Source organism: Larus michahellis, chromosome 4 (genome assembly GCF_964199755.1).
Source record: "Larus michahellis chromosome 4, bLarMic1.1, whole genome shotgun sequence".
NCBI lineage: Eukaryota > Metazoa > Chordata > Aves > Charadriiformes > Laridae > Larus > Larus michahellis.
In genome coordinates, this window is record NC_133899.1 from 38,420,618 (window position 1) to 38,447,596 (window position 26,979).

The following is a 26,979-nucleotide window of genomic DNA, read 5'->3' on the forward strand; positions in this document are numbered from 1 at the left end:
TTCTATGCCTTTCCCTCATTACATGACTAATAGAAAAACAATAAACAGGAATTATTTTACAGCAAATAGCAACTCAAAAACTGCCTACTGATTTATGGCATTTTTCCTACAATTAATCTCTTTTAGATTATTATTTTTAGAAGGGAAAGCCCTAGAATACTTTAAGATAAACTACTTATATCACATTACTGTGGTCTAGGAACAGTATGCAGGGGCTAGTTAGGATGTGACCAAGTCCATAACATGGGACTTCTGGTGACCTGCCTCCTTGGTTCTTAGCTCCAGCCCTTCCGTAAAACTTTGGTAGAAATGTAGCAGAGAACAAGGTAATATCTGCTAATGATCAATTTAGAAACCCTCTTTAAATGATGTGCTCGGTGCTACTCTCTATAGCACAGGAAACTCATTTAAAGTATGTGCTTAATGAATGAATTATGAATTACACAGCCACAATTTAGAAAAGGGAGTAATGTCTGTTTGCCATTAGCTTATCACAGTTCAGTGAAAATAAGTAGGACCCCTTCACACACTCTCCACAAGCGCTTTCTGTGCAATGCAAGACAGGCCCAATGTCTCAGCTGGGACCCTCAGACAGATTTTACCTGACAATTTTGATTTAAACACTGCCCCACTGAAGCAATCTGTCATTACTGACCAAGAGGGACTCCAGGGGGGGCTGAATTTGTCCCTGCTGGAGTTCATCTCCTACTGTTAGTTACCTCCTCCTTGACAGTCGCTAAAAACATTGTCAGTCATTGTTTCGTGTTGTTCCACAATATTTTTTGCTAATCCCATTGGGCACAAATGGCAAGGTTTTGATAGTGGGGGCTGTAGGGTGCCCTGTGTGGGAGGCAGCAGTGACCTGGCCCATGCCGGCGGCACCCAGAGCTGTGCCTCTTGTAGGAACTGCCCCGACCAAGAGAAGAGGGCTTTGGGGTCGGCTGATGCAGGGATACATTGAGCAATGGCCAGATCCTGCCAATGCTGCAAATGAAGAACCCTTGCAGAGGAACTGGGAAGCAGAGGTTAATCAACTGTAGTTGCTGGACTGTCGGTTTGTGTTTACAGGCACGGGGAAAGGGACCCCCAAAAAGGTGGTGCTCACCAGTGCCATGGCCTGAAAGCTCTGAGGGCTGGGCACAGTCACTAATGCTCCCAGATATTGCCTGGTGACCTGGTGGGGTGTCCTGCTGATCGAGGACTGACCTGTATATACTGTACATACATACTGGGGAGAAGACAAGCGTGAGAGAATCAGCAAGCCAAGGATAACACCCAGAGTCCAGGAGGGCGGTCACCCTTGGAATGTTGTGCAACCCAGCTGTACATGCTGGGACCTATGGATGTTCTTGAAAGAAAAGAAGTGGGATATGTTGAGGTGGGACAAAAATCCCTTTAAGGATCAAGAGCTGTGAGGTAAGGAATGCAAGTGCAGGGGAAAAAAAGTCAGAGCTCAGTTAATGCTGCTGCTGGATGTGAGCAAGCTCCAGGACAGCTAAGCCATTCGGTGCAATGCTTTTCTCCCCAAATGGGGAAATGCCCACGCTGCATCAGGTTAATGTTTTTCATAACCTGTTTTGGATTTGGACGAAGCCATACGGCTACTGGACTCATGAATCTATCAGCACTTCCACTAGTGGTGTTAATCTTTGCTTGCACTATGCTAAACATTTGCTTGCATGCTATGATATAGTGGATAACTTGTACTGTTATGGTGGTCTGGGTTATATGTTTTCTGAAATGTGTAATAAATATTCAGATTATTGCAATGTTAACGCAAATAATCTACTCCATGAGACCAAGGGAGGGACACTATAATGCATATAGTAAAGCTGTTGTGACTTTGCTGGTTACGTGTTTTGCAGAAACAAGGTGTGAAATTTGTAATTAGTATATACTGAGATTGTCATAATATTAACCTTGCTAATTTAGTCTTCAGGGACAAGAGGTGGAGTCTATAACAGATAAATGTTCAGGCTGTTATGATGTTAGCCCCTATAATATGGTTTGCTGGAGCAAACGGTGGAATATTAAAAAGTGTAGGTACACAGCCACGATGCTAACACATAGAGTCTGATTTTCAAGGACAAAAGACAGCAGGCCCAAAGCCCCACTAGTCTTCTACTCCAAATGAGGGGTTTCTGTGGTGTATGATCATTCATGATGAAGGTTGCCTAAAGAGCAGTTTAGTTTCCCATTTATTTCAGGGATTTCTTGGCAAGGGACGCGCCTTGTGCAGGCTAGATATGACACCCAGTCTGTAGCATCCTTACCAGTATTTTATAATTACCTGGTTTAACTGCTGTCAGTGGCCAAAAGTGTTTTCAGATACTCACAGCTGGCTTGCGGTACATGCATACAGCTTCATATACAGCTGGGTGTCAGTGGCATGGAATGGAAAATCTGGGAGGACAAACATGGTTTTGAGTGAGTGGCCACAAACGGAGAGGAGCACGGGCACACTTCTGAGGTGGTGTTTTCTTAGAAGACAGGTCAGGTATAGAAAGAAATAACAAAACACCCAAAACTTGCCGCAGCCTCTCCTCTAAATCTCTGTTCCTGTGCAGAGCCAGGCTACTTGGATGCTATGTGGTTTTCTGTGGGGGTTTGTCTTCCTGACATCTCTGAGCCCAGCTTGGGCAGCCGAGTGTTCCCCGGCGGTGCCTGTCAGTCTGGCAGCCTTGCTTCTTCGTGCTCGAGTAAAAGCTATAGAAAACGCAACAGAGGAGCTGTCAGAGCTGCAAGAAGAAAAAACATATCTGCCTGACAGATCTGCTGTGACTGAAATGAGAAATAGGAGGAATTTAAAAGCTGCCATAGGTAAAGGCCATCCTCCGCTGTGTGCTGCATGCAGAGAAGCCTGTGTCCTGCTGACTCTATGTAATACTGCTTCTGCTTTCTCAGGAGCTTGGTGTGTAAACCCGATTGACTCAAGAGGTTGTTAAGAGGCTCCAAAACTTCCCCTAAACTGCCTCATTTGTGACCTTCTGACAGGTATTAGCTGGACAAGGAGAGGTAGGTTTCATTTTAACAGCTTTGGAGGATGTGGTTCAAGGTTGATGTCTGTTTGCAAGGAAATGGAGGTTTTTTATTTAGTAAGAGGTTATAACAAAACAATCTCAATGCAGGTTTTCTCCTTTAGCTCCACACCTACAAGTCTAGCAGGCCTGAAGCACACGTGATGGGACAGCATAAGCAGAGGCATTGCTCACCAGGTGTGCTGAAAGACTGAAGTCGTATTCTGTGTCGGACTCTTATTTTTGGAATTTAGTGTCAACAAAAATACAGGTAAAACATCCTCCTCATAAATTCTATACCTTATCCATAAGGCTTATTTTCAAAGCTTCTACTTCAACCCGCTCTTCTTTCTTTACTACTGAAAAAAAACATCTTTGTCATCTGTCCCCAGTGCACCGAGTCTCTTGTTTCCATCTCATCCAAGCCCAGTGGGACCCCTTTTACCCCTTTCTTTGGCCTTGGAAGGGGTTTGTCTGACTGAATAACAAAAGGTAACATTATGTGACTCTTGTGGCATCTCAGAAACATGCTTTGAAGGTTACTCAAAACATCCTTTTAATCCTGTTTTACTGAGGAGGGAGAGATAGAGGAAGAATCTGAAATATTCCTAAAATGTTCTGCTTTTACTGACCCCATGACTTTAATTTTTAATTTCCAGTCTTTCTATAATGACTCTCTAATGGGCTTTAGCCCTTTCGAGGTTGTAGAACGGTGGACACTTTTTGCGGCAATGTTAGCTTAAACATTTCCTGTTCTTCATTCACCCTCCACTGTCCCTTTGCGCCCTGCGGCTGCCCTCGCAGTCACAGGGTTCAGTTTCATGAGGCTTCATGTTGAACCAGATCGAGGAAATTGGCTGCGACAAAAACAACCTTGCAAAAAGAAAAGGTTATTTTAATGCAAATCAACTCCCTAATTTGCCAGGAATTAAGGCAATAAGGAAAAGTTACGTTGTTATTACATCTCAAAAGTGGAATTTTCAGAGACCCTTTGGCATGCAAACTTGAAGCACACCATGGAATGACAGCCATTGCTCTGCAGTTATCGTTAAGGCATTTACATCAATTATGTTAGGAAAAATGGAAAAAAAAAAGTTGTTCTGTTAGTTATTTTAATAACAATGAGTCCAAGGTGAGAAGAGTCTTAATTTTTCCCCCTGGGTGGAAGGTAAAGCCATTCAATTCCAATCCTGTCTATTGCAATCAACTGAAAAAAGGTATGGAAAGGGCACAAGCCCAGTCAAGTGCAATAAAGCTCTTTGCGTAACATTTTTTTCCAAGTGGAAATCTTGAAAGTGCTCCAGTGTTATGCTTTTCCTAAAAAATCCCATACTTTTTATCCTCAAATAATTTGGGGTGTTATCTTTCAATGTTGTTTATATATCCCATTCAATAACTGCAATGATTCTAACGAAAGATATTATCTATGTGTAAAATAATTATAACTGAGATGGAGAAAACAGGACAGCTGGACTGCTGTGAGAGCTGATAGGAGGAGGAAAATATGAACTGGTTTGGAGAGAAGTACTGAACTCAGGATATTTGTATGTAGAAAAGGGCCGATCTCATTATGAATTTGCTCTGATTTAGTCCAGATTTGGTGATGGTATTTGAGGGACAGTCCACGTTTGACCTCTGACTTGGTGCAGTCAATATTTTGGAAAATTTTGTGCTAACAATGCACTCCAAAATGAAGCAAATGTCACCAAAGCTTTATGCTGCTGCCATTCTGAAGGTGCAGTTTTAGTACAATAATTCTATTTAATCTGATCTGAGAAATAGTTAGTTTTAACATCAGAGGCTGTTCCGGGATCGAAACAACAGGATACTCAAGTTTCTCCAGCCACTAAATCATTCAATTTCAATCTTGTCAACCTCAGAAGTTTTAAAGACCCAGCTGGATAAAGCCCGGAGTGGCACGGTGTGATTTCACAGCTGACCCAGCTGGGAAGAGGTTGGACTAGAGACTTTCCAATCTGGATTATTCTAAATTCTTTAATTGTGCTTCTTGTGCTAGTAACTGAAACTTCCAGCTGGAATAAGGCCAAGCCAAAGCGGAATTTCAGCAGTGAGTGTCGTAGCTCGCTGGAGTTCCCTAGCTCACCGAGGTCTGCTCTCTCACTGAGCTTCCTTAGGAAGCCAGGGACATCTTGTTGAAAGCACTGGGGGAACTGGCTTTTGTTGAAGTCATTTTTTTTTAATTTTTTTTTTTTCAAATATTGGGACACAAAATTGGCTTTTCCAAAGCACAGAAGGAACTGGATAAAAGTTGTTTTGTATTATCTGGGGTGTTTTCAGCAGGAAGCAGCAGGTAGCCTGAGTGCCAGGAGAGCAGAGCCTGTGCAGCCAGGAGTTGAGATGCCGTAGCCGGAGCCTGAAACATGAAGGGTTAGTCTTCTGCATCTAGGCTGCCGTGTGACACACTGGGCTGTTGGAGCCATATTTCAACATGTATATCCTGCTCCATTTGCCTGTCTAATCTTTATGTGGCTTTGATTATCTCTTTAGGTGGCTAGAAAAGAAAGAAAAGCCCAGAGGGAGACATCTGGAAGACTTAAGCAGAGACATTAAGTCAGTGGAGCAGGAGGGAGGCACAGGAAATTAAAATAGAAATTTACGTTTGTTGCCAACTTGGTCTGGCACAGCAATGGGGAGTTTTTTCTCTCTTTTCAAGACAAATCCTGACAGACTGTATTGAGTGTGTATAGAGGAGATAAAAAAACCAAAAACCACTCTGTGATTTTGAGGGAGAGCAGCATCCAGGTGTTTGGGAGGCGATTCAGGTGCTTGAATATGGGTGTTTTGGAAAGTGCAGGGTGTCTGGGATGTCTGCATGGGTAGTCCAGGTTTTAAGAGTTCAAAAAGAGAAGCTGCGGATTTCTTCCAGAAGAAACAGTTAAAATATAAGTTTCTGATTGTTAAGTATTTGAAAAATAGAATAAAGGAGGCTTGTGTCCCTATTTGAAATGAATAAGAATCTGATACAGTGTTCAATGTACTGAACCTTGGCTTAGTGCTGTTTTCAAGGAAAATTCCTGCTTCTTGCCTTTTGGAAGAATAGGAATGCTGTGTAAAGCTCTGTGGTACCTTGGCAACAGCTAAAGCAGATGAGCTAGAGGCAAAGGTTTTTGTTTTTACTGATTTGGTTTTCTTCTGACAAAAGGTATTATCTATGTGTAAAATAGCAGAAGAAAAAAACCTCACTTTCCTCCATATACTCATTTTTGCTGACTTTCCGACCTTCTACAAATCTGCATGTTCATAACATCTTCCTCATTGCTGAGAACTTTGTATTCCTCAAAGCTGACTTAAAGCCCATCCATATTTTAGCCTTTCATAACTATCTCAAGGGCAACATAAGGTAGAAATGTTCAGCAAGAGCTAACTTTTTAAATTAACCGCTTTCCTCACAGCAATATTTCCTCTTCCTTCTCTGAAGCAAGGAGGAGAGAAAGCATACATTTAGTCAGAAAAGTAATGCCATACAGCTCTTATCATCTATCATTCCTATTGTAATATTTATAAATGCCATGTATTATTTGTAATAAATAAAATCATGTTTGTTAATCAAATCAAGCTTTCTTAAAGGCTGGTGAAAAATTACAATGTTTTGACCCTTCACATACTTAAATCATAGGCATCCGGCGTGCTATCTGGTGCACTTTGACACCTCAATACCTAAATCACAGGCATCTGGTGTGCTTTAACACTTCAAAGGGAAGAGCTAAGTTGTGCGATAAGCTGAAAAGAGTCACCCAAAGGACACCGATAAAGATGAGGAGCCTTCAGCCTCACGACCACCAGGAGGCGGGACAAGACCGACCCCCTAGCAACACGTCGCTCAGACACAGAATATACCAGGATTGACACATATACGGGAACCAGAAGAGTATATAATCAGCTACTTTCGGGAAGTGGGTGCGCGCCGTTGGCGGAGCAAAGACTCCCCGGCCGCCCAGCGCTGTTTTGCTTGTTGCCGCTTGCTTTATAAACTAATTTGATTAATTGGACTGGTTCCTGTCAATTATTGGGCCACAATCTATAACAAATTTGGTGCCGTGACTTGGATAGAGGCAATTTGGCTGTAAACCTCACGGGGGGGTCGCCCCGCTGAGTAAGCAGCCCCTGTTGGGGGTTTTTACACCCAAAACCTCTACCGACGAACTCGAAATTCAGCAGCAAGCAAATAAAAGCCGGCAACCCCGTAAACTTTGTGCACGAAGACCCGAACGAAGACTCAGGAGTGAGTAAGTATAGGCCGGTGATCCGTTCGGTTGGGGTTGGGTATCCCGGAGTGTGCCTGTGTGAGACGTCCACTTGAGGATGAAGCGAGTGCGGACCCCTTAGTAGTGCGGTTCCCATCTCCCGCGAGGGACTGGGCCACGAACAGGGGGAAAAGATTGTGTGTGTGTGTAAAGGCACTCCAGAAGATGGGACAGAAGAAAAGCAAGCCTTCTGATCCCATGGGTGGGTCGGTGCCTAAGGTTAGGTTACCCCAGGTACCGCCAGACAGTCCGTTAGGATTAATGATTAAATATTGGGATGATTACCCTTCTAGGGAGGGTAAGGATAAAGCAAAAATGATACATTATTGTATGGAAGTTTGGGGTGGGAAACAAATTAGAAGTGACCACCTGTATTGGCCCATTTTTGGGTCCTTTGAAGATTGGATATGCCAGGCTTTACATATTAATATTAATTCTAAGGAACCCTTTAGCCTGGAGGAGAGTGAATATGCACACTTGTGGATAAGGTCAGAGACTAGAGTAAATCTATATCACTTGAGAGAGAAGACGCAGGGGGGTAGGAAAAAACCCCGGGATGAGGATGAAATCCCTACCTCACCCCGCTCTTATGTACCACCAGCACCACCGCCACAGCCTTCACCGCCCCCAACAGCGCCAGACTTTTTCAATATAGATTCTCCCTCTGGTTCTTCTGAAACTAGACGAGTAACTCGAAGTCAAACTAGGATGGGGGAGGATAAAAGTAACTTATATCCGCTTAGACAAGTTGCTATGGGGGGAGCGCAACCTGGCATGGGATATGTTTCTGTCCCTCTGAACTCCGGGGACGTTAGGGAATTTAAGAAAGAAATGGGAAACTTGTTAGAGGATCCCCTAGGAGTTTCAGAACGGGTAGACCAATTCCTAGGACCCAACATTTATACCTGGGATGAACTGCAGGCCATATTGGGCATATTGTTCACTGCAGAAGAAAGGGAAATGATCAGGAGAGCTGGGATGAGGATTTGGGACCAACAACACCAGCAGTGTCCTGCGGCAGATATTAAATGGCCTCTTCAGAGACCTAATTGGAGTAACAAAAACGAAATAGACAGAGGCCATATGCAAGATCTGAGGACCATAATTGTCCAGGGGATAAGGGAATCTGTCCCTAGGGGACAGAATATAAACAAAGCCTTTAGTGAACATCAAAAGAAAGATGAAACCCCTACAGAATGGTTAGAGAGATTGAGAAAGAACCTCCAATTTTATTCAGGGCTGGACCCTAGTACACCGGTAGGGCAAGCCTTGTTAAAAACCCAATTTGTAGCTAAATCATGGACGGACATTAGAAAGAAGCTGGAGAAAATGGAGGATTGGCAGGATAGGGGTTTGGATGAATTGTTAAGGGAAGCCCAGAAAGTGTATGTCCGCAGGGAGGAGGAAATACATAAGAAACAAGCCAGAATGTTGGTAGCTGCAGTCAGAGAAGGGCAGAGGACGTCAACCCCTGGAAAAGGGTTTGAAGCTCGCCAGATAAGACAGGAGACCCGAAAACCTTTAAGAGGGAGAGAATGGGGAACTGTGGTTTGTTTTTATTGTGGAGGAAAAGGGCATGTTAAAAAGGACTGCAGAAAGATAATGATGGATGAGAAAATGTTCAAAGAAGACTAGGGGTGTCAGGGGCTCTATTTGCTGGGAACCCGAGAAAAAAACAGAGCCCTTGATAAAACTAAAAGTGGGTCCCCAGCAACAAGAAATTGAGTTCCTAGTGGACTCAGAAGCAGAAAGATCTACCGTTCAAAAATTGCCCCAAGGATGTAAAATATCCTCGGCGACTATACAGGTTATTGGAGCAAAAGGAGAACCTTTTGGAGTACCCATAATAAAGGATGTGTTTTTTGAAACTCATTCTAAGGTAGGGATGGGGTCCCTGCTACTCATGCCTGAAGCAGACTATAATTTATTGGGCTGAGATTTGATGATTGAATTAGGAATTGGCTTAGAAGTAAAAAATGAAACACTAAAAATTAAACTGTGTCCCTTACGAGTAATAGATGAAGAGAAAATAAATCCTGAAGTCTGGTACACCCCGGAAACAGTAGGTAAGTTAGATATTGAACCCTTTTCAGTAACAATAAGGAACCCAGAAATACCAGTCAGGATAAAACAATACCCCCTTCCTAGAGAAGGGAGGCTAGGTTTGAAACCTGAGATCCAAAGATTACTTGAAAAGGGGTTGCTAGAACCCTGTATGTCTCCTTTTAATACTCCCATCCTGCCTGTAAAAAAAGCCGGATGGAAAATATAGGTTAGTACATGACTTACGAGAAGTTAACCAGAGAACAATAGCTAGATTCCCGGTGGTGGCGAATCCACACACCCTCCTGAGTCAAATAGGGCCCGATAATCAATGGTATAGTGTAATAGATCTGAAGGATGCATTCTGGGCATGCCCTCTCAAAGAAGATTGCCGAGATTACTTTGCTTTTGAATGGGAAGACCCAGATAACCATCGGAAACAACAATTACGGTGGACGGTATTGCCCCAAGGGTTTACCGAATCTCCGAATTTGTTCGGACAAGCCTTAGAACAAATCCTGAAGGGGTATGAGTTAAGTGAAGGAGTCACACTGGTCCAATATGTGGATGATTTGCTCCTAGCTGGTGATAGCGAAGAAAAAGTGAGGCAGGAGAGTATTAAGTTACTAAATTTTTTGAGTTTACAAGGATTGAAGGTATCAAAATCAAAACTACAATTTGTTGAGAAAGAAGTAAAATATCTGGGACACAGATTAAGCAAGGGAACTAAGAAATTAGACCCCGAAAGGGTGAATGGCGTATTGTCATTACCGGCTCCTAGAACTAAAAGACAGGTTAGGCAATTATTAGGTCTCTTCGGCTATTGCAGGCAATGGATTGAGAACTATAGCAAAAAGGTGAAGTTCCTCTATACCAAATTAACTAAGGATGGATTATTGAAATGGTTGGAGGATGATGATAAACAATTAGAAACACTAAAAACTGATTTAGTAAACGCCCCAGTTTTGAGCCTGCCAGATGTAAAGAAACCATTTTATCTATTTATCAATGTTGATGAAGGGACCGCATTTGGGGTATTAGCACAAGAATGGGCAGGAAGAAAGAAACCTGTGGGATACTTATCTAAACTCCTGGACCCCGTAAGTAGGGGTTGGCCTACCTGCCTTCAAGCGATAGTAGCCGCAGCCCTTTTGGTAGAGGAAGCCCATAAAATTACCTTTGGAGGAGAATTGAGGGTATTATCACCTCACAACATCAGGGGAATTTTGCAACAAAAAGCTGACAAATGGATAACAGACGCCCGGCTCCTAAAATATGAAGGCATCCTAATCTCCTCTCCCAAACTGGAACTCGAGGTAACAAGCGTGCAGAATCCAGCACAGTTTTTGTATGGGGAGACGAGTGACAAAATAAATCATGATTGTCTTTACAACATTGAGGAGCAAACGAAAATCAGACCAGATTTAGATGAGGAAGAACCTGGAGAAGGAGAAAAGCTATTTGTAGATGGATCATCCCGGGTAGTTGAAGGAAAGAGAAAATCAGGATTTGCAATCATTGATGGAAAAACATTTAGTGTAATAGAATCAGGACCTCTGAGTCCTAGTTGGTCTGCACAGGCTTGTGAACTATATGCTGTATTAAGAGCCTTGCAACTTTTAAAAGGTAAAATTGGAACCATATATACGGATTCAAAATATGCCTTTGGCGTAGTGCATACTTTTGGAAAAATTTGGGAAGAAAGGGGTTTAATAAATTCTCAAGGAAAAGGATTAATACACCAGGAATTAATAATCCAGGTTTTACAAGCATTACGAGGACCAGCGGGAATAGCCGTAGTACATTTAAAAGGACACCAAAAAGGATTAAGCCCATTAGTCAGAGGAAACAATCTTGCTGATCAAGAAGCAAAAAGAGTGGCATTAATGGTGATCCAGACTAAAAGAACTCGGGAGGACTGTATAACTTGTGGAAAGGAATCAGACGAATTCCCATGTTATGAGTGTTGAAAGGATTTTGGAATCGATGCAGTCCCTTGCAGATGTCTAATTTATGATGAATGTGACAACCCCAAGTATAGCCATTGCCATCTACACAGAAAAATTCACTCAATCCTGAGTTTTACAGAGCAGGAAAAAGATAAGCTGACTCAGATGGGAATCAGGGAGACAGAAAAAGGAAAGTGGAAACTCCCGGATGGCCGGGAAGTTCTCCCAAAACCTCTGGCTTTGAAAATCATGCAAAAATTCCATGAGAACACCCATTGGGGAACTCAGGCGTTAGTGGATCAGTTTGCCACAAAGTATATGTGCATTGGTGTATACAATATAGCAAAGAGAATAGTTAGCGAATGTATGACATGCAAAAGTGTCAATAAACATCAGTTACAGGAAAAAGCCCTGGGGGGAAGAGAACTGGCTCACAGACCATTTGCTAAAATCCAGCTAGACTTCACTGAACTTCCAAAGGTGGGACAATATAAATACTTATTAGTAATCATAGACCACCTAACCCATTTTGTGGAAGCATTCCCGACAGCTAGAGCCACCGCTCAAACCTTAGTGAAGACTTTGCTGGAAAATATAATCCCTAGGTATGGATCCATTGAGGTAATAGACTCTGATAGGGGCTCCCATTTTGTTTCAAAAATAGCAAGGGAAGCTCTCTCCTCTTTGGGGACAAAATGGGAATATCATACTCCCTGGCATCCACAAAGCTCGGGAAAGGTAGAAAGAGTAAATGGGGAAATAAAGAAACAGCTCACAAAATTGATGTTAGAAACTAAGATGTCATGGGTAAAGTGCCTCCCCTTAGCACTATTGAATATAAGAACACAGCCCCCAACTGATGTAGGAATTTCCCCCTTTGAAATGTTATATGGGATGCCATACGATTTAGAAATTCCGCAGGACCACCCCCAACTTGAAAATTCACAAATTAGACCTTATATAATTCAACTCACGGCCAGGAGAGTAAAGCTGCGGAATAAGGGCTTAGTAGTACAGAGACCCCCCTTGGATGTAGCCATGCATAACATAAAGCCAGGAGATAAAGTGCTAATCAAATCATGGAAAGAGTCCTCATTAACCCCCCCGCCCCATTGGGAAGGGCCCTATCTCGTTTTACTCACCACAGAAACAGCCATCCAGACAGCAGAGAGAGGCTGGACCCATGCGAGCCGCGTAAAAGGACCATTAAAAGACTGTTCTTGGGGAGTGACAAGCCCGCCTGGAGATCTGAAGATTGCCTTCATGAGGTTGTAAATGGACACACATATAACTGTGGTACAAGTGAGCGACTACAGCATATCGGTGGGGTACGGTTACGGTGATACAGGGGACATAAGAATCAAGTGTGACATTCTGAGCTGTAACTGTTATCCTTTTTGTTTTATTTGTAAAGGGTGTCGAGAACGGAGGGGGACCCATTGCCGTTACGGGATACCCCCTCGAGGGGTTTGCCAACCTTGTGGGGACAAAGAGCGTGAGCTCACCAAATTGGCTCTAGACATAAAAATATTTAATGGTGAAATCCAGGAGCAATCTAGTGAATGGCGGGAGATATTTGCACGGGGTATTAAACCCGAGTACTATTGCTATCACCCTAGCGAACCTGCTCCATCTGTAATTGACATTATTAAAGTGTGTTGTCACAAGACACTTAAAGGGGTTCAGTGCGATTCACCTGAAATGCACAGAAGCAAGCGACTAAAAATTGCATTTATTCTCCTGAAGACTACCCCTGCTGCCGAGAAGATGATACCCACCGTGGCTCGAAACAACCGAGTCGACGAGCGAGGCAGAGGAGTAAAAAGCTGTGGAGAACAGAACCCGCAGAGTGGGACTGTACAAAGACACTGGGAGGACTGCCTCAGTGTTAACCAAGGGAATCGCACGAAATGCCCCGGGAGGAGTGATAGCACTGAAAAGGACTGGGTAACTGGAGTGAGTGTTCAAACTAAACTTATCAACCGGCCGGGCTCCCACCATTCTCGACACACTCTAATTCTAATTTTACTAAATCTTGTAGGTGTACACGGATACTCTCACCAACCATTTAAATGGACATTAAGTAGGTGGGAGGATCATCACGTGATTCAAACTGTCACGAGTCCTGGGGCACCGACATTTAAAACACACTTATGTGAGTTAGCTCCCATAAACCCCTGTTTAAATCTTATGGGGTATTATCTGTGTCCAAGCTCCAATTCCGGGAGAACATATTGCAATGCTCCCAACCAGTATTATTGTGCTTATTGGGGATGTGAAACGATCGCCTCAAATTGGAACCCAGCAGCAGGGCCAGATAGATACTTGACAGTTAAATGGGGCCCTCAGGGATGCAGGCCCCCACAGCGTGATCGATCTGGGGGAATTATCAATCCCGGAAATTGCATCCATCTAGAATTAACTATACAACAACCTCTTGATGAGGGGTGGCTTCTGGGAAAAACTTGGGGAATACGGTATTGGGAACCTGGAACCGATAGAGGGGGACTCATACACATAAAGAAAGAAATAGTCCCTAATGACCCTGATCTGGTGGGACCGAATGAAGTACCAGCGGGAGAAATATCCCTCTCGTCAGATAAGGGGATACCTAATGGAACAGATACTAGGACTACTACAACAACAGCAAGGGGGGTTGTGCGTTTCTCTGGATGAGGAATGCTGCGTATATGCAGATCACACTGGAGTAGTTAGAGACACCATGACAAAACTACGAGAAGGATTAGAAAAAAGAAAGAAAGAAAGAGAAGCACAGCAAAGTTGGTATGAATCTTGGTTCAATTATTCCCCATGGATGACTACACTATTGTCTACCATCGCGGGACCTATGATACTATTAATTTTGGGATTAACATTTGGCCCTTGTATATTGAACAAAGTAATTGAAATTGTAAAGGGGACTGGAAGCTGCCCATTTAATGCTTATCAGGGCTAAATACGAGCCATTAGATAAGGAATCAGCAATAGAAGAAACATTAGCTTTAAGTCACCTGAACTCCAAAGATTTGATGAACAAAATGGTAAAAGAAAAAGGGGGGATTGTAATAAATAAAATCATGTTTGTTAATCAAATCAGGCTTTCTTAAAGGCTGGTGAAAAATTACAATGTTTTGACCCTTCACATACTTAAATCGCAGGCATCCAGTGTGCTATCTGGTGCGCTTTGACACCTCAATACCTAAATCATAGGCATCTGGTGTGCTATCTGGTGCACTTTGACACCTCAATACCTAAATCACAGGCATCTGGTGTGCTTTAACACTTCAAAGGGAAGAGCTAAGTTGTGCGATAAGCTGAAAAGAGTCACCCAAAGGACACCGATAAAGATGAGGAGCCTTCAGCCTCACGACCTCCAGGAGGCGGGACAAGACCGACCCCCTAGCAACACGTCGCTCAGACACAGAATATACCAGGATTGACACATATACGGGAACCAGAAGAGTATATAATCAGCTACTTTCGGGAAGTGGGTGCGCGCCGTTGGCGGAGCAAAGACTCCCTGGCCGCCCAGCGCTGTTTTGCTTGTTGCCGCTTGCTTAATAAACTAATTTGATTAATTGGACTGGTTCCTGTCAATTATTGGGCCACAATCTATAACATTATTGTATTGTTCATTAGCAGTAACTTTACCAGATGAGCTGTTACGACGCTACGTGACGCTACGTGACTTACTCCCAGTCTGTGGTGAGCACAAGGGCTGGATGGAGAGCTTGGGCAAACTTATTAAAACTAAGCGCCGTAAAGATTTTGTTGCATGTGTTAGCTCACTTAGCTGTTCTTTGGAGCTGTATAATTCCTCTTTTATGGAAACCTTTCACAGATCCTGGATTTCAGAAAGTATCCCAGAAGACCACTGCCATTGGTGATACACTGGGTGAGAACATTCCTCTTGCAGAGAAAGGCTGCTTTAAAGCTTCATTAAATTAAAAAGGGAAGGGTAGAAGCGAATAAATAATATGACATGCCAAATCTCTTGAATATTGTTCTAGGGTTGTTTTGAGACATATCATAACAAGGCACAGTTTGGACAAAAGAAGGAAATATGAGGGTAAATCCCTCAGCTATTTTTTTTAACAATAAACCTTCTGCTAATATTTGAAATAATTTGGCAATAATCGTAAAATGAGGTCTGTAACTCTGGGGCCATCAAAAATGGAAAATTTTATACATACAAGACCTGTACATAACGATGTGCTCACAGCAACAATTCCCTAAGTTAAATTTAGACCTGAATAACTGGTTTAATGTTTTGTTTTCCTGGAGATTTCTATTATGTTAACACTGTGCAGCTTTTCCCTTCCCTTTTGTAAATGATGGATTAGTAAACACAGTGGAAGAACTTCGTGTACTTGTTCAGCAACTTCTAGCATGGTAGTTCACGAGCAGAGAAAGAAGATGGATTAAAAAACTATCAAACTACTCTGAAAACAGAGAAGATCACTGCTTTCCTCCCTCTCCCAGTACACCCTTCAATTTCTGCCATTCAAATACCTCTGAGATAGTTTAAGCTGTTCTGGTTTACTGAGTTATTTTTTCCTCCATCCCCAGCTTTCTTAACATGATATATGTCTACAAAGGAAGGAACTATATGATGCTCTTAAATCTCAGTGTTAACCAAGCATAAGCCAATTTGTTCCTCACTTTGTAATCATTGGGCAGATGAGTGACCTGTTTCCAAGTCTCCACTCTGCTTAACTTGGAACAAAATCTGGAAGTTAGGTGATGCACGTGCTTGTATACTAAAAGGCCACAAGGCTATCAAATAATGTTGATTGAGACTATTTCTCTTGATGAAGCTATTTCAAATGAGTATAAATAATTACATAATTGTCGAAGCAGGGACATGAATCTAATTCTTACATCTTTGGAAAATATATCAGTCTCAGAACTCCTGTCTCTCCTTGTGAATACAGAATTACTTGCTGTTGTGCCCAAGTCTCTCTAATCTTCTTTAATTCTCCAGGAGCTTAATCTTCATGGACACCCCACTCCTGCCGCCTTAGAGTTAGTGCGACTTTCCTCCAGGACCTGGTGTGAGGAGTCCTCACAGAGTAGCTTTGTGTCTCCCTTAACCAAGGTGATAACTTTCAGATTCTCTCACAGCCAGGCACATTACTCTTACACAATGCACTCAAGTCACAGCTGAATCTATTCTTTTTCCGTGTGTATTTTACTGTGTTTGCTCAAAATGTTTCGACATCCTGAAAAGGAAAATATTCAAACGGGAGAAAACTGACCACAAACTCACTCTGCGAGGCTGACGGGATATTTTGTTCTGTTCTTTTTGGCATTCCCCATATGAGAACAGGTAAGGTTAACCATGAGTGCTCGTTGTCCAAAGCTCAGCCAACAACTAGCATTAGGGTTAGGGTCAGGAGAGAGAGAAATCTGGGACTCGTGGTATCTGTCTACAGAGTGGAATGATTACAACTGAGTGATCACAACTCGCACAGATTAGCTGAAATAGGAGGAGAAGTGAGAGACCATGAACTTCCTGATTTTATGATGTGACATGTAGGTTTAACAGGTTGAAGTAGGGTCAAAGGAGGTTATATCCCCTCCCCAAGGCACTGCTGGCACTGTGTGAATTCTCTGTTGTAGACAAGGGATTGCTGTACCCCATCCCACTGAAAACTTCAAAGAGTTTTATGCACTAACATTGTGAGACCCATTTAATATCTATTGCAGGAGTCTAGCGTCATGTGAAACGGCAGGTCTGATGGTATCAAACAGCACAATGCGTCTATCAAGCGTCAGACAATACCTTCATCCCAGTGAATAGCTAAGGTAACCTGTATCCAGTGATAAAGAAACAAAATGCTAGTGATTTTATCAAGAGTAGCTTGCGCAGCTAGATTATATTTCTTTGTTAAAGTAAGAATTTCCTGCTTTAGAAAACAACCTTTCCTGAAACCCAGATAGATCAGAACTACTGCAAGTACCATGGTGAAAATAGCTAAGCTGGGAGAGAAATATGGGAATTTTCAACTAGTTGATGACAGCTCTTGAGAGGTGGGCTGGAGGAACTGTTCCTAGGGTAGGTTCTCAGAACCGGTCTTGGGGTTCAACTAATTAAGTAGTTACAGGGCTGATCTCAGTACGAAAGATTGGAGAGCGCTGATGAAGTAAGTGTGCCAGTGACATAAGTTGCTTGATATCTCCATTATGGAGAACAATGGGAATATCCTGCAGAAAGCATTGGACGATATCCATAGAGCAACAAAGGCGGAATAATAAGGGAAAAACTGTAAGTCCTGAAGCACTTTTGTTCCCCAAGAAGATGTACCAACTGATGCTCCTTTATTCTCCTTGCTGTAGCGGAGGCACCGAAGAGCTGTTCAGCGATGCACAAACCTCCACTTAAGGCTCCCTCACCAACAGGCACGTGGGCGTCCTCTAAAGCTTTGCTGTTAGTTGAATTACTCCTACCAGCCCTCTTCAGCTCAGTTTAACTGCTCCTTTCTCTTAGCAATTGAAATACTGCTCGTTTCCCTGGGTAGCAGCTCTAAGTTCTCGTGACTAGGCAAAATGTGAATAGAATGGCCAAACAGTATTTGCCAATGTTGCTCCCTTTGTGCATTAAATACTTAATGGAGAGATTTGCCTTTCAGATGAACTGGCTCTGCGCCCTGAAAGCACTTTTCTTCTAGCACCTTGAGAACGTTGTAGCAGCCATTTAGAAAAAAGGCAGAGATTTGCCATCTCTAGTGCCCCCAATTGCTATCACGTTTACGGTGTTGTCAAGTGTATTTGTAATAATGCAACATTTTTTGCATAGTTTCACAACTGGCTCTCACAAGTATGGCTTTTGAGAAACGCCTGACTGTCTCTCATTGCAAAGGTTGGAAGCTCGTGTGGCTGTACGGAAGGACGTACGGAAGGCTGTAAGGAAGTACGTATGGCTGACTGGCTGCTGTCCCAAAGTTTAATAGCTGTTTCTTTGACAACTCCTGTTTTCATCATTTCTTATCATACAGGTAACTGATTCTTTAACTCTGGAGTTGATCAAGTCTCTGTTGCATTTTGCAAAAACATAAGAGATGTTCTAAACTGTCCTACTGCGTCTGCAAAACATATTTGCAACTACAAACTGTCATCCCCACCAGCAGCTGGAAGTGTTTCAGTCACTACTACTTTATCTATTGCTGAGCCACAGGCTGATGGCTCTGTGCAAGCAGAGGAGTCCTCAGTGCAGAGGGCACCGCAGGCAGAATCTGTCCTCTCTATGAATTAGTAATGATGCCTTGTGTTCTCTTAATGCCTTCCACCAAAGAGATACACGGATGGCTTCACTGAGTAACGGTGCAGTTTTCAAACAGCACATTGGGCTCTGACAATGGAATAGGCTAGAAAGTATGATTGGCTGTATAAAGTTCAATTAATTTCAAGCAGGTAGAAATCAGAGGAGATGATATTTATCCAGATTGCTCAAGTTAGCACTTCTACCACATGGGCTTCCTAAGACGGTCTCAGTTTAATTTAGAACCTCTGACAACAGCTCCAGACATACCTCAAAATCTACATTAAACTGTAAACTCAGATTTCAACCTCCTGAAAAGCTTTTCTCACAGACCATCCCAGTGAACGATCCCCAGCATCACTGGTTTGTGTGACAGAAGGCAATACAAGTATGACATGATACTCATTGTCTGTATGGCAGGTTGTCTCTACTACAATAATCAGTGGTTTGTTTTGTGGGTTTTTTGTTTGTTTGTTTGGTTTTTTTTTAATTTCATATTCTTTTAAGAACTCCTAAAAGCAGAGTGCAGCAGTGCGAGTGCTGGTGAGTTCCCTTCTCAAGCAGAATTCTAGTCTGGAACGTGCTTCACTTCTAAAATGATAAATTTCAGAAAGCCATTTTGCCTTCCTAGGTCAAACGTGTCCTGCTATGCTGTTGCTTGAGCAGCTGCGACAGTCATTTTGTATTATTTTCATGTCTCTGCTCCTGACTTAGCCAGTACACGCAGCATTTGCAATTGGAAAGAGGTCAGTTTTCAGATATCACGGTTAAAAATCAGCGCAGCCTGTGTGCTGCAGAGGAGAGCTCAAAACCAAACGTACATATTAGAAATGGCGTGTGTGTGTGTGTGACTAACTACAGCAAACTTCAGACTGTATTGCAATTGCTTTGATAGTCACAGCAGATAAAATTGGTTATACATCCAAATATAGTCTGTTTTTCTGCTGAAAACCCAGGGGAACTCTAATGACAAAAATTCTTACGTGGGAACACACCTTATTTCTACTGAAGAGCTAAGAATTTGAATACACACTGATAGGGATTCGGTGATTAAGTTGTACAAACATCCATGTGGCTTTCAACACTGAGAGGTCTGGAAGGTTCAGGCCACTTCTGCAGCTGAGAAGTGCTGTGATTTACAACACCGATGTACACAGTCAGTGTTTGGACTACGGTTTTATTTTTGCCTTTTCATGCTTTGCCAGTGTTCTGAAATTAAACTCTGTGTCAATTTATTGTCATCCCTTTGTTAGCAACAGGAGATGTCGTAGCCTTGCTGGAATCTGGTGCAGACAGTTTGTTTTGTGCTCTGTGTGCGTGGGTTTTGAGCACTGGTGTTCACCGAGAAGGTATGTCTATCTGATCTTTCCAGAATGTCAGAGCCAACTGAAAAAAGACACGGTGCGAATTTAGTTAGAGAGATAGATTCCCTTAGCATATGCCACAGCTTCTTCAAAGAGCCCAAAGCTGAGAAAACCCAAAGATCCTTCAAAGACTGAGCAGTCACCTGGTGCAGGGTTGTCACAGGGTGGCTCTGCAGCCTGACACAAGGTCAGAGACTTTCTCCTGTCTGCACAGTGGTAACAGTTAATGGTTCACACTTTCCGGTACCTCACGCTCACGTGTTACTACAGCTATGTAGGACATATTTTGTGAAATCTTGGGAGGAGGGGAATTTTCTTTTCCTATTAAAATGACTATCAAAACAGGAAGTTTCTGGAGAAACTGATTTTAAAAGAAAGATTTCTCACAAAAGATTTGGGGAATTTAACAGAAAATATTGTAAAGATGTAATTTCTGGTCTCGAACAAAGGAGGAGATGTACTGACTGCTAACATTTTAGCAGGAGACTTAGATTTTTTCTTGCTTTGTCTGGCCAACTAAACATTTTATTATCTTTATAAAGTGGAACAGCTCCAAAAAAGAATGAATGAAAGAGCCCAACTCAGCACAGCTTATCCCCAGGCATTTGCTTAAGAAGGAGGATGCCTTGTTCAAAATCCCTAATCTGTGCTACCCATTCCCAGGCGGATTTCTCCTCTGTGTGTCCATGTGTTCTCTGCTTTGGTTTCTTGCTTTTGTTAAAAATGTCAAGAATCTTTAATTCTGGATGGAAATTTCACTTCTTTCTGCCCTTCCCAATTTTTCTGTGAAACAGAAATTTTTGTCTTCTGACCAGCTTTGTTAATTTTGAAAAAGGTTCTCATTTAAGTTCATCATGTCACCTCACCTTTGAACTCGCGTACCATCCCTTTTACAACCGCTGTAGAACACAGAGCACTGTTCAGAATCGCAGGCGACAGCTCTCTGCAGCAGGCAGCAAAGGCTGGTGGCGGGATGTCAGGGCAGGAACAAGTGAAGAGGAAACGAGCGGATGCGAGTTCTGGAAGAGAAAATAACGCTGCTAAGGAAAGCAAACAGAGGAGAAATGCTGCTGCTGGGAACGAAGGAAGGGAGGAAGGGAGGAAGGAAGAAAGGAAGGGAGGAAGGGAGGAAGGAACGAAGGAAGGGAGGAAGGGAGGAAGGAAGGAAGGGAGGAAGGGAGGAAGGAAGGGAGGAAGGGAGGAAGGGAGGAAGGAACGAAGGAAGGGAGGAAGGGAGGAAGGAAGGAAGGGAGGAAGGAAGAGAGGAAGGGAGGAAGGGAGGAAGGGAGGAAGGGAGGAAGGCTGGCTTTAATTTCCCACGAGGGAAAAGGGTTACAAAACAAATATCAAATAAGGATTTGTGCCTGAGTCAGGTATATACCAAAGTTATAAGAGTTTTATCTGGGATTTTCATTTAAATGTTACAAAACCTAGATAGTTCACATGGTTTGGATCCCTAGCTTCAAAATAGTACAAAATTCGAAATTGTTTGATTCTGGTATTTCAAGTCGAATCTTTATTCAATTTTTGCAAACTTAATTTGACCCGAATTCATTTATCCTGAGTCAAACCTTGTTAATATGTTCCGTTTAACCCTTTTTAAAAAAAAAATAAAAATGACACAATAGTGCAGTGGAAACTACTTATACAATAGACCTGTCTATAGTGATGCATGAAGCAAAGTGTATCAGAATGACATTACAGATGTCTCATACAGTACAGTTATGAGCTGTAATCATGATTCAAATGCCAATTTGTAGACTATGTCTATTGTGAAAAAAAAAAACCCAACTGCTGTCTTCTTCCATTTCCAAAAAAGACTAATATTCCATAATATTGCAGTAAACACCTCCACAAAAACTGACTCCGCTTTGTTACTTCTCCCTTCTACTTCTGGGAGATGTCCCTGTTGCTGAGTCAGCTGGCTGGAATTTCTTGGCTATAAGGTGACTGTTTTAATGAAAAAGAAAAAAAAAGTTTCTTAATGATGTACGTAGAAGGTGAGAGCACACAGCTGTCTTACGCAACATGTCTGTACATGCTGTTTTTAAAAAAATACGTGTGTTATAAATTAATACTTCTGTGAACAATATCCCAGCCATTCATGAATTGCGTTCATATCTGATTCATTATGACTACTTTAACCAGGTTGGAATAGTAGCACTTTGAAAATGAACTTGCAACTCACTGAAGGGAAAAAAAAAAAAGGAGAGCTATTTAGAAAGCTCTTAAGTTTTAAACTGTTGCCCTCATTCTGTAAATGGCTAGTCTATCGTCTTTGTTACTTGACTTTGTTACTTACTGTGATCTCTGCTTTTGTTTGTTTATCTGCCCATGAGGGATAGTCCCAGATCCTCATGGCTTGGAAATTTTGGTATTAACTAGAAGAAAAAAGAAAGATCCTTGCCCAAGCAAAGGAGAAGAAATAAACAAATGCAACAATCTTGATCCTAACAGATGGACGCAGCAGAACTGTCTGATGAAAATATTTGTTAATCTTTTTGTACCAAGTAAAAATGTAGGAACCAGGAAGGAAGTGGCGGAGGCTCCCTGCAGGATTGTCCCCAGCAGGACAGGGCTGCATGGATAACATAATTATGCAGAGGAACATGTATTTTACTTCTCTGACAAGATGCCAATAACTAGCTGTGTTTGTCTATACAGGTGTATATATGTCTGTGTGTTTATATATGTCTATGTGAGTATAGAGAGAGAAGAGAGAGAAATTCCACAAAGCAAACGTTTCCTGGTCACCTTTAGTGCCACTAACTCTTTGCCTGCTTTTTGCTGTTTACTCTGGGAGAAAGTGGTTTGCGTGTTTCCAGTGCCCAGCACTGGAAGGACCAGGAACAGCAAAACTTTCTGGGTGATGCCAAGGAGAACAGCCATCCGTGAGCTGGTCTGGAGCAGGTAAAGCAGGATCCTGCCTGAGGGGAGCATGGGGAAGGGCTCTCCGGAGTACACAGTGTCTGGAGGGTTTGATTTACGTGACTCAGTCTAAGGAAATAAAGAAATAAGAAATCCATCCTTGAGCTCAGATATCACAGATTTTTAAGGAGATGAGCCCATTATAATAAATAGCCTGCTGACTCTAGACTGGCTGTAAGAATCACTGGCTGAAGTTCAGCATTGAGCTCAGGCTGTACAGTTAATTTGACTGTGAGTGTATTTTGCATCCCACAGCAAAGTTTACCTGTTGCGACAGTTAAGGGAACACCCACCATGTAGATTTCTTTCTTGTCTCTTGATTTCACAGCCAGGAAAACAAGCCTTTCACAGACCTTTCCCTATGGAGAAAGCAGCCAGAAAAAGGATGTGGCTACCCTGTCGTGTTTGGTAAGCACATTGCTGGTGAGCAAATCACTCCACAGAGATCTGTAAGACCTCTTGTGACATAAACTATCATTACTGTGATGACATGAATGGCACTGTGAACATTCTGTCCAGCTGAGGTTCTACACTGTGTGGTTAACTGTATCACTTTTTATGTCCCTTCCTCTGGCTATTTGCTTGGTGTGCTGTTTGCCCAGGTCCAGCAGGCGGGACCCGCAGCAGGTCTCTGCAGATGTTGCCCTACTGTCTGTGTGATACTGATGACCGGAGGCTTCGCTGACAATCAATGTGGAAAAGCTGTGCAAGCACAGACAGGCTTTGCCTCAAGGAGCTTATAATCGAGAACGGAAGCCAAATAATAATATGGAGAGTTTAGAATATAGCTTGTTATAGGGAAAGACTGCTGGAGAAGGAGATGAGAGGTGCATGCAGACCTCAGCTAAAACCCAGCGACATATACTGCAGTATTTCTGTCTTCCTATGTACTTGTTTAATGATCGGGTCCCACCTTTGAGTTATGAAGGCTTCACAGCTGCTTTTTGCAAAAATGCTGAGGGGACCTGATGGAACACTTAGTTTCCTGACCTACCCACTCTCTGCGGGGCAGTTGACCTTTTGCATCAAGACGGGGGCTTGGGTTGGTGCTTTGCTCCGTGTCTGTGGGCAGAGGGCTCACACCACCCTTCTGGAAGGGAACCTGCTGCCCTTCTTTGGTACCCCACGACACTTCAGAGCAGCAGCGTTTCAGTCAGCCAGGCAGCTGATAGGAAATCGTACAGCCGTGGCAAGGGGACAGGGCACCTCCCGAGACACAGGGGTGCAGGTCCCAAAGAGCGTGCCTGCAGCGTACCCCCTTCTGCCAAAGCAGGGACACCACAGGAGGGAAACCATCTGTGGCCAGTTCTATCTCTGGGCACACGTGTATAAATCCTGTTAATATGAAAAAGACCTGGACCTCTAACCATAGCCCACTCTCTTTTTTGTGGAGTTTACCTCTAATCTCAGATAACGTGAGTGGGAGAAATAGATTTCTGCGCTTTGACAGCTCCATTCTCTGCAAATTATCCCTAGTTGGAAGCCTTCGTTTGCAACACTGTCACCACCCTGGCCTGCCTTAGTGTAGCTCAGCACTGGTGGATCTGCAGACCTGGATGAGCAGATGTGTTTGCAGGGCTGACAAAAACCAGCCCTGCCTCCCTGAATTGAGTTGAGGCGTTAACATGCAGGGGAGGTAAATACAGCACAGCAGCAAAAGTCAGCCAAATCCACCCCTTCAGAGAACATCAAGAGTGCTGAAGCATTTTGTTGAAGTTGGATGTAGCAGCTTTGCCACCACGTCTGAAGATGATTAGGGGACTGGAACATCTCTCTTATGAAGAAAGGCTGAGGGATTTGGGTCTTTTTAGCCTGGAAAAAAGACGACTGAGCGGGGATCTTCTCAACGCTTATAAACACTTAAAGGGTGGGTGTCAGGAGGATGAGGCCAGGCTCTTTTCAGCTAAATGGCATTTATTCTCAGGGTTTTTTTAACTTTATATTGATTAGCATTGCTAATGAGTTCAGGTGTACTTTTGCTGTTTACTTGGTTACTGGGAGGGAATTTGTTTTGAAAGCAAAGCTCTGTTCTCTGATAAGTTTTCCTGGACTTGCAATATGATTTTTTTTTCCTACTGTGACTTTGAAAACAGTGGGGATTGGGTGTCTAAGAGCTTCTTTCCATGAAAAACAGACTATCAAACACCGACTATTCTTAGGCAGTGAATTTTAGGGTCTTCATAATGAATGTGCTAAAATTCTCCTAAATTCCTCTTTTTCCTATCTGCGAAAAGACTTCAAATATTAGAGAGCTATGAGAATTTTTTAAAGCTGCATTCCAGTACAAGGATGAGATCCTTATTTCAGGAAGCTCTAACTCTGTAGGAAAGGAGGGGTTTTTGTTGGATTGTCGGTACAAAATGTTCAGGTAACTCTGAGTAACTCAATTGATCTTGTTCTAGCACGTTCAGGGCCCAGTGGAAAACCCAACAAAGATTTTCTGGAGGTGTCACTGCTCTGGCTGTTCCAAAGGCTTTATTAACCTGGGTACATTTCTTGCTTCTCTTTGTCTTTTCACTGTTCCCCCTGAAAACAATACAATTATATTCAGAAGTCTATGAATGATCACGAAGTGCGAATATGCTTCTCTTCGTTTTTTCTCTTAATGATTGCACATTCTCAAAGAACAGCAAAGAACAATTATATGACCCATTACTCAACAGCCAGATGCTTCAATCTTAGAGACTGTGATGTAAAAATAGAAATTTTTTTTGCTAGCTAACTGTCTTCTAGCTTCTTTAAGAAAATATATACAGCTGTTTAAGATAAAAGTATACTCTTAGGAGACGGCGTCTGTAGGATTACATACAGTGTATTAAAACAAGGATTCTAATGACAAACGATTTGAACTCTTTTGGCTTTATGTCTATTTTGCTATTATTACGCTAAGATGGCTGCTCCGGATACTAAGTAATGGAAAATTAATAGCTAAAATATAGCATGTATTTCAACCTTTTGTCATTTTGTTATGTGATCCTAATTACAATCCCAGTTCTAAGCTTTTCTTTGTTTTTATCAACATCTTATAAATCATGATCTTACTGCATTTTTTTATCGGATACAGATGTTAGAAAGAAATTGATAATGTTCCTTAAAGTTCATCCAAAACTCTTCTTCTTTGTAACCTAAAAAAATCTTTAAAGGTTTAGTTTTTGCCATTCAACCAGTGCAAGGGAGACAGGTTGGCAGCGTAAGGTACACACATACACACCTCCTGCCCCACAAAGTTTACGATCAAAATAATAAACAGAGAGAAAACGATCAGTATGTACAGAAAAGATTTGCCTCTGGTTTCTCCCTACTGTTTTGTAGGTAATTTCTCAGCTGAAAACAAAGTTAGCTGCTTGCACTTTTTTTTTTTTTTTTTTTTGCGGGGGGGGAGATGAAAGAACGTGTGCCCACGGTGTGGTTAGAGACACAAAATGTCTTCTGGACAGAAGAAAGCCTTTCCCTCCAGTAGCCCACACACTGGTTAGCACGTGTGGCAGGTGAAAAGCCCTGTGCCTTTGGTATGTCGGGTACTTTGAAATAAAGCACTTTTCTGTAAATGCTACAGCTCTGCAAAAGCTGACAAGTTACAAAATCACATTAGCAACAATTTTTTTTTCTCCTCCGTGCTCCTGGAGCACTAACAACATCAGCTCTTTTGTCACTGAACCAGAAACATATTAAGAATTCAAGAAGTGGTTTCCAAGAAGCAACAAACTCTGCTGAATTTAAATAATGAGAACTTTTCATAGTAAAGTGAAGCGGAAACACATACCTTGACTACAAATTCACCACTGGGCAGGTACTAATGAGGGAAGTGCAAAACGTCTCCGGGAACAGCCAAGCTCCTTCTGTTGTATGAATGAGTCTAACTTCTGGTTTTCTGCCCCTCCCTGAACAGAACAGACTCATCCCTCATTGATGACATCATATTCCTGGATTTTCTCCCATGCTGTATATTAAAAGCAACTTTTGCCTACTGTACCCAGTATGAGACCACTGTCATTTGAATATGGGTGGCAAACAACACAAATACAGCTAAAATATTGGTGTGCCACAGTATGTGTATAAAACAGTCAAGTGTTTGCACAACAGCTGCCAGAATTGTGCGCAAGCACACGTGAGCCGACACACACACACACAAATCTGATCTGGATTTTGGGG

The 26,979-nt window shown here is 42.5% G+C and overlaps 2 protein-coding genes across 3 annotated transcripts in view; both read right to left on the reverse strand.

The window, feature by feature from the left end:
- BDKRB2 (bradykinin receptor B2) overlaps positions 1 to 26,660 on the reverse strand; it is a 32,950-nt gene extending 6,290 nt beyond the window's left edge. The window contains exon 1 of one of the 2 annotated variants that reach the window (XM_074584079.1): positions 26,591 to 26,660. Coding sequence is in view for 1 of the 2 variants with exons in the window: in XM_074584077.1 (XP_074440178.1) it covers positions 20,766 to 20,784 (19 nt within the window). In the remaining variant the exon portion in view is untranslated. Of the gene's footprint in view, positions 1 to 20,765; positions 20,886 to 26,590 lie in introns of those variants that run through there. The other variant, XM_074584077.1, reaches the window with a different exon arrangement.
- The window catches only part of BDKRB1 (bradykinin receptor B1), a 40,809-nt gene extending 14,124 nt beyond the window's left edge, over positions 1 to 26,685 (reverse strand). The window contains exons 1-2 of the mRNA XM_074584075.1: positions 26,591 to 26,685; positions 20,766 to 20,918 (exon numbers count right to left, since the gene is read on the reverse strand). Of these exons, the coding sequence (XP_074440176.1) occupies positions 20,766 to 20,784 (19 nt within the window). The 5' untranslated portion in view covers positions 20,785 to 20,918; positions 26,591 to 26,685. The remainder of the gene's footprint in view (positions 1 to 20,765; positions 20,919 to 26,590) is intronic.
- Positions 26,686 to 26,979: the final 294 nt, after the last annotated feature.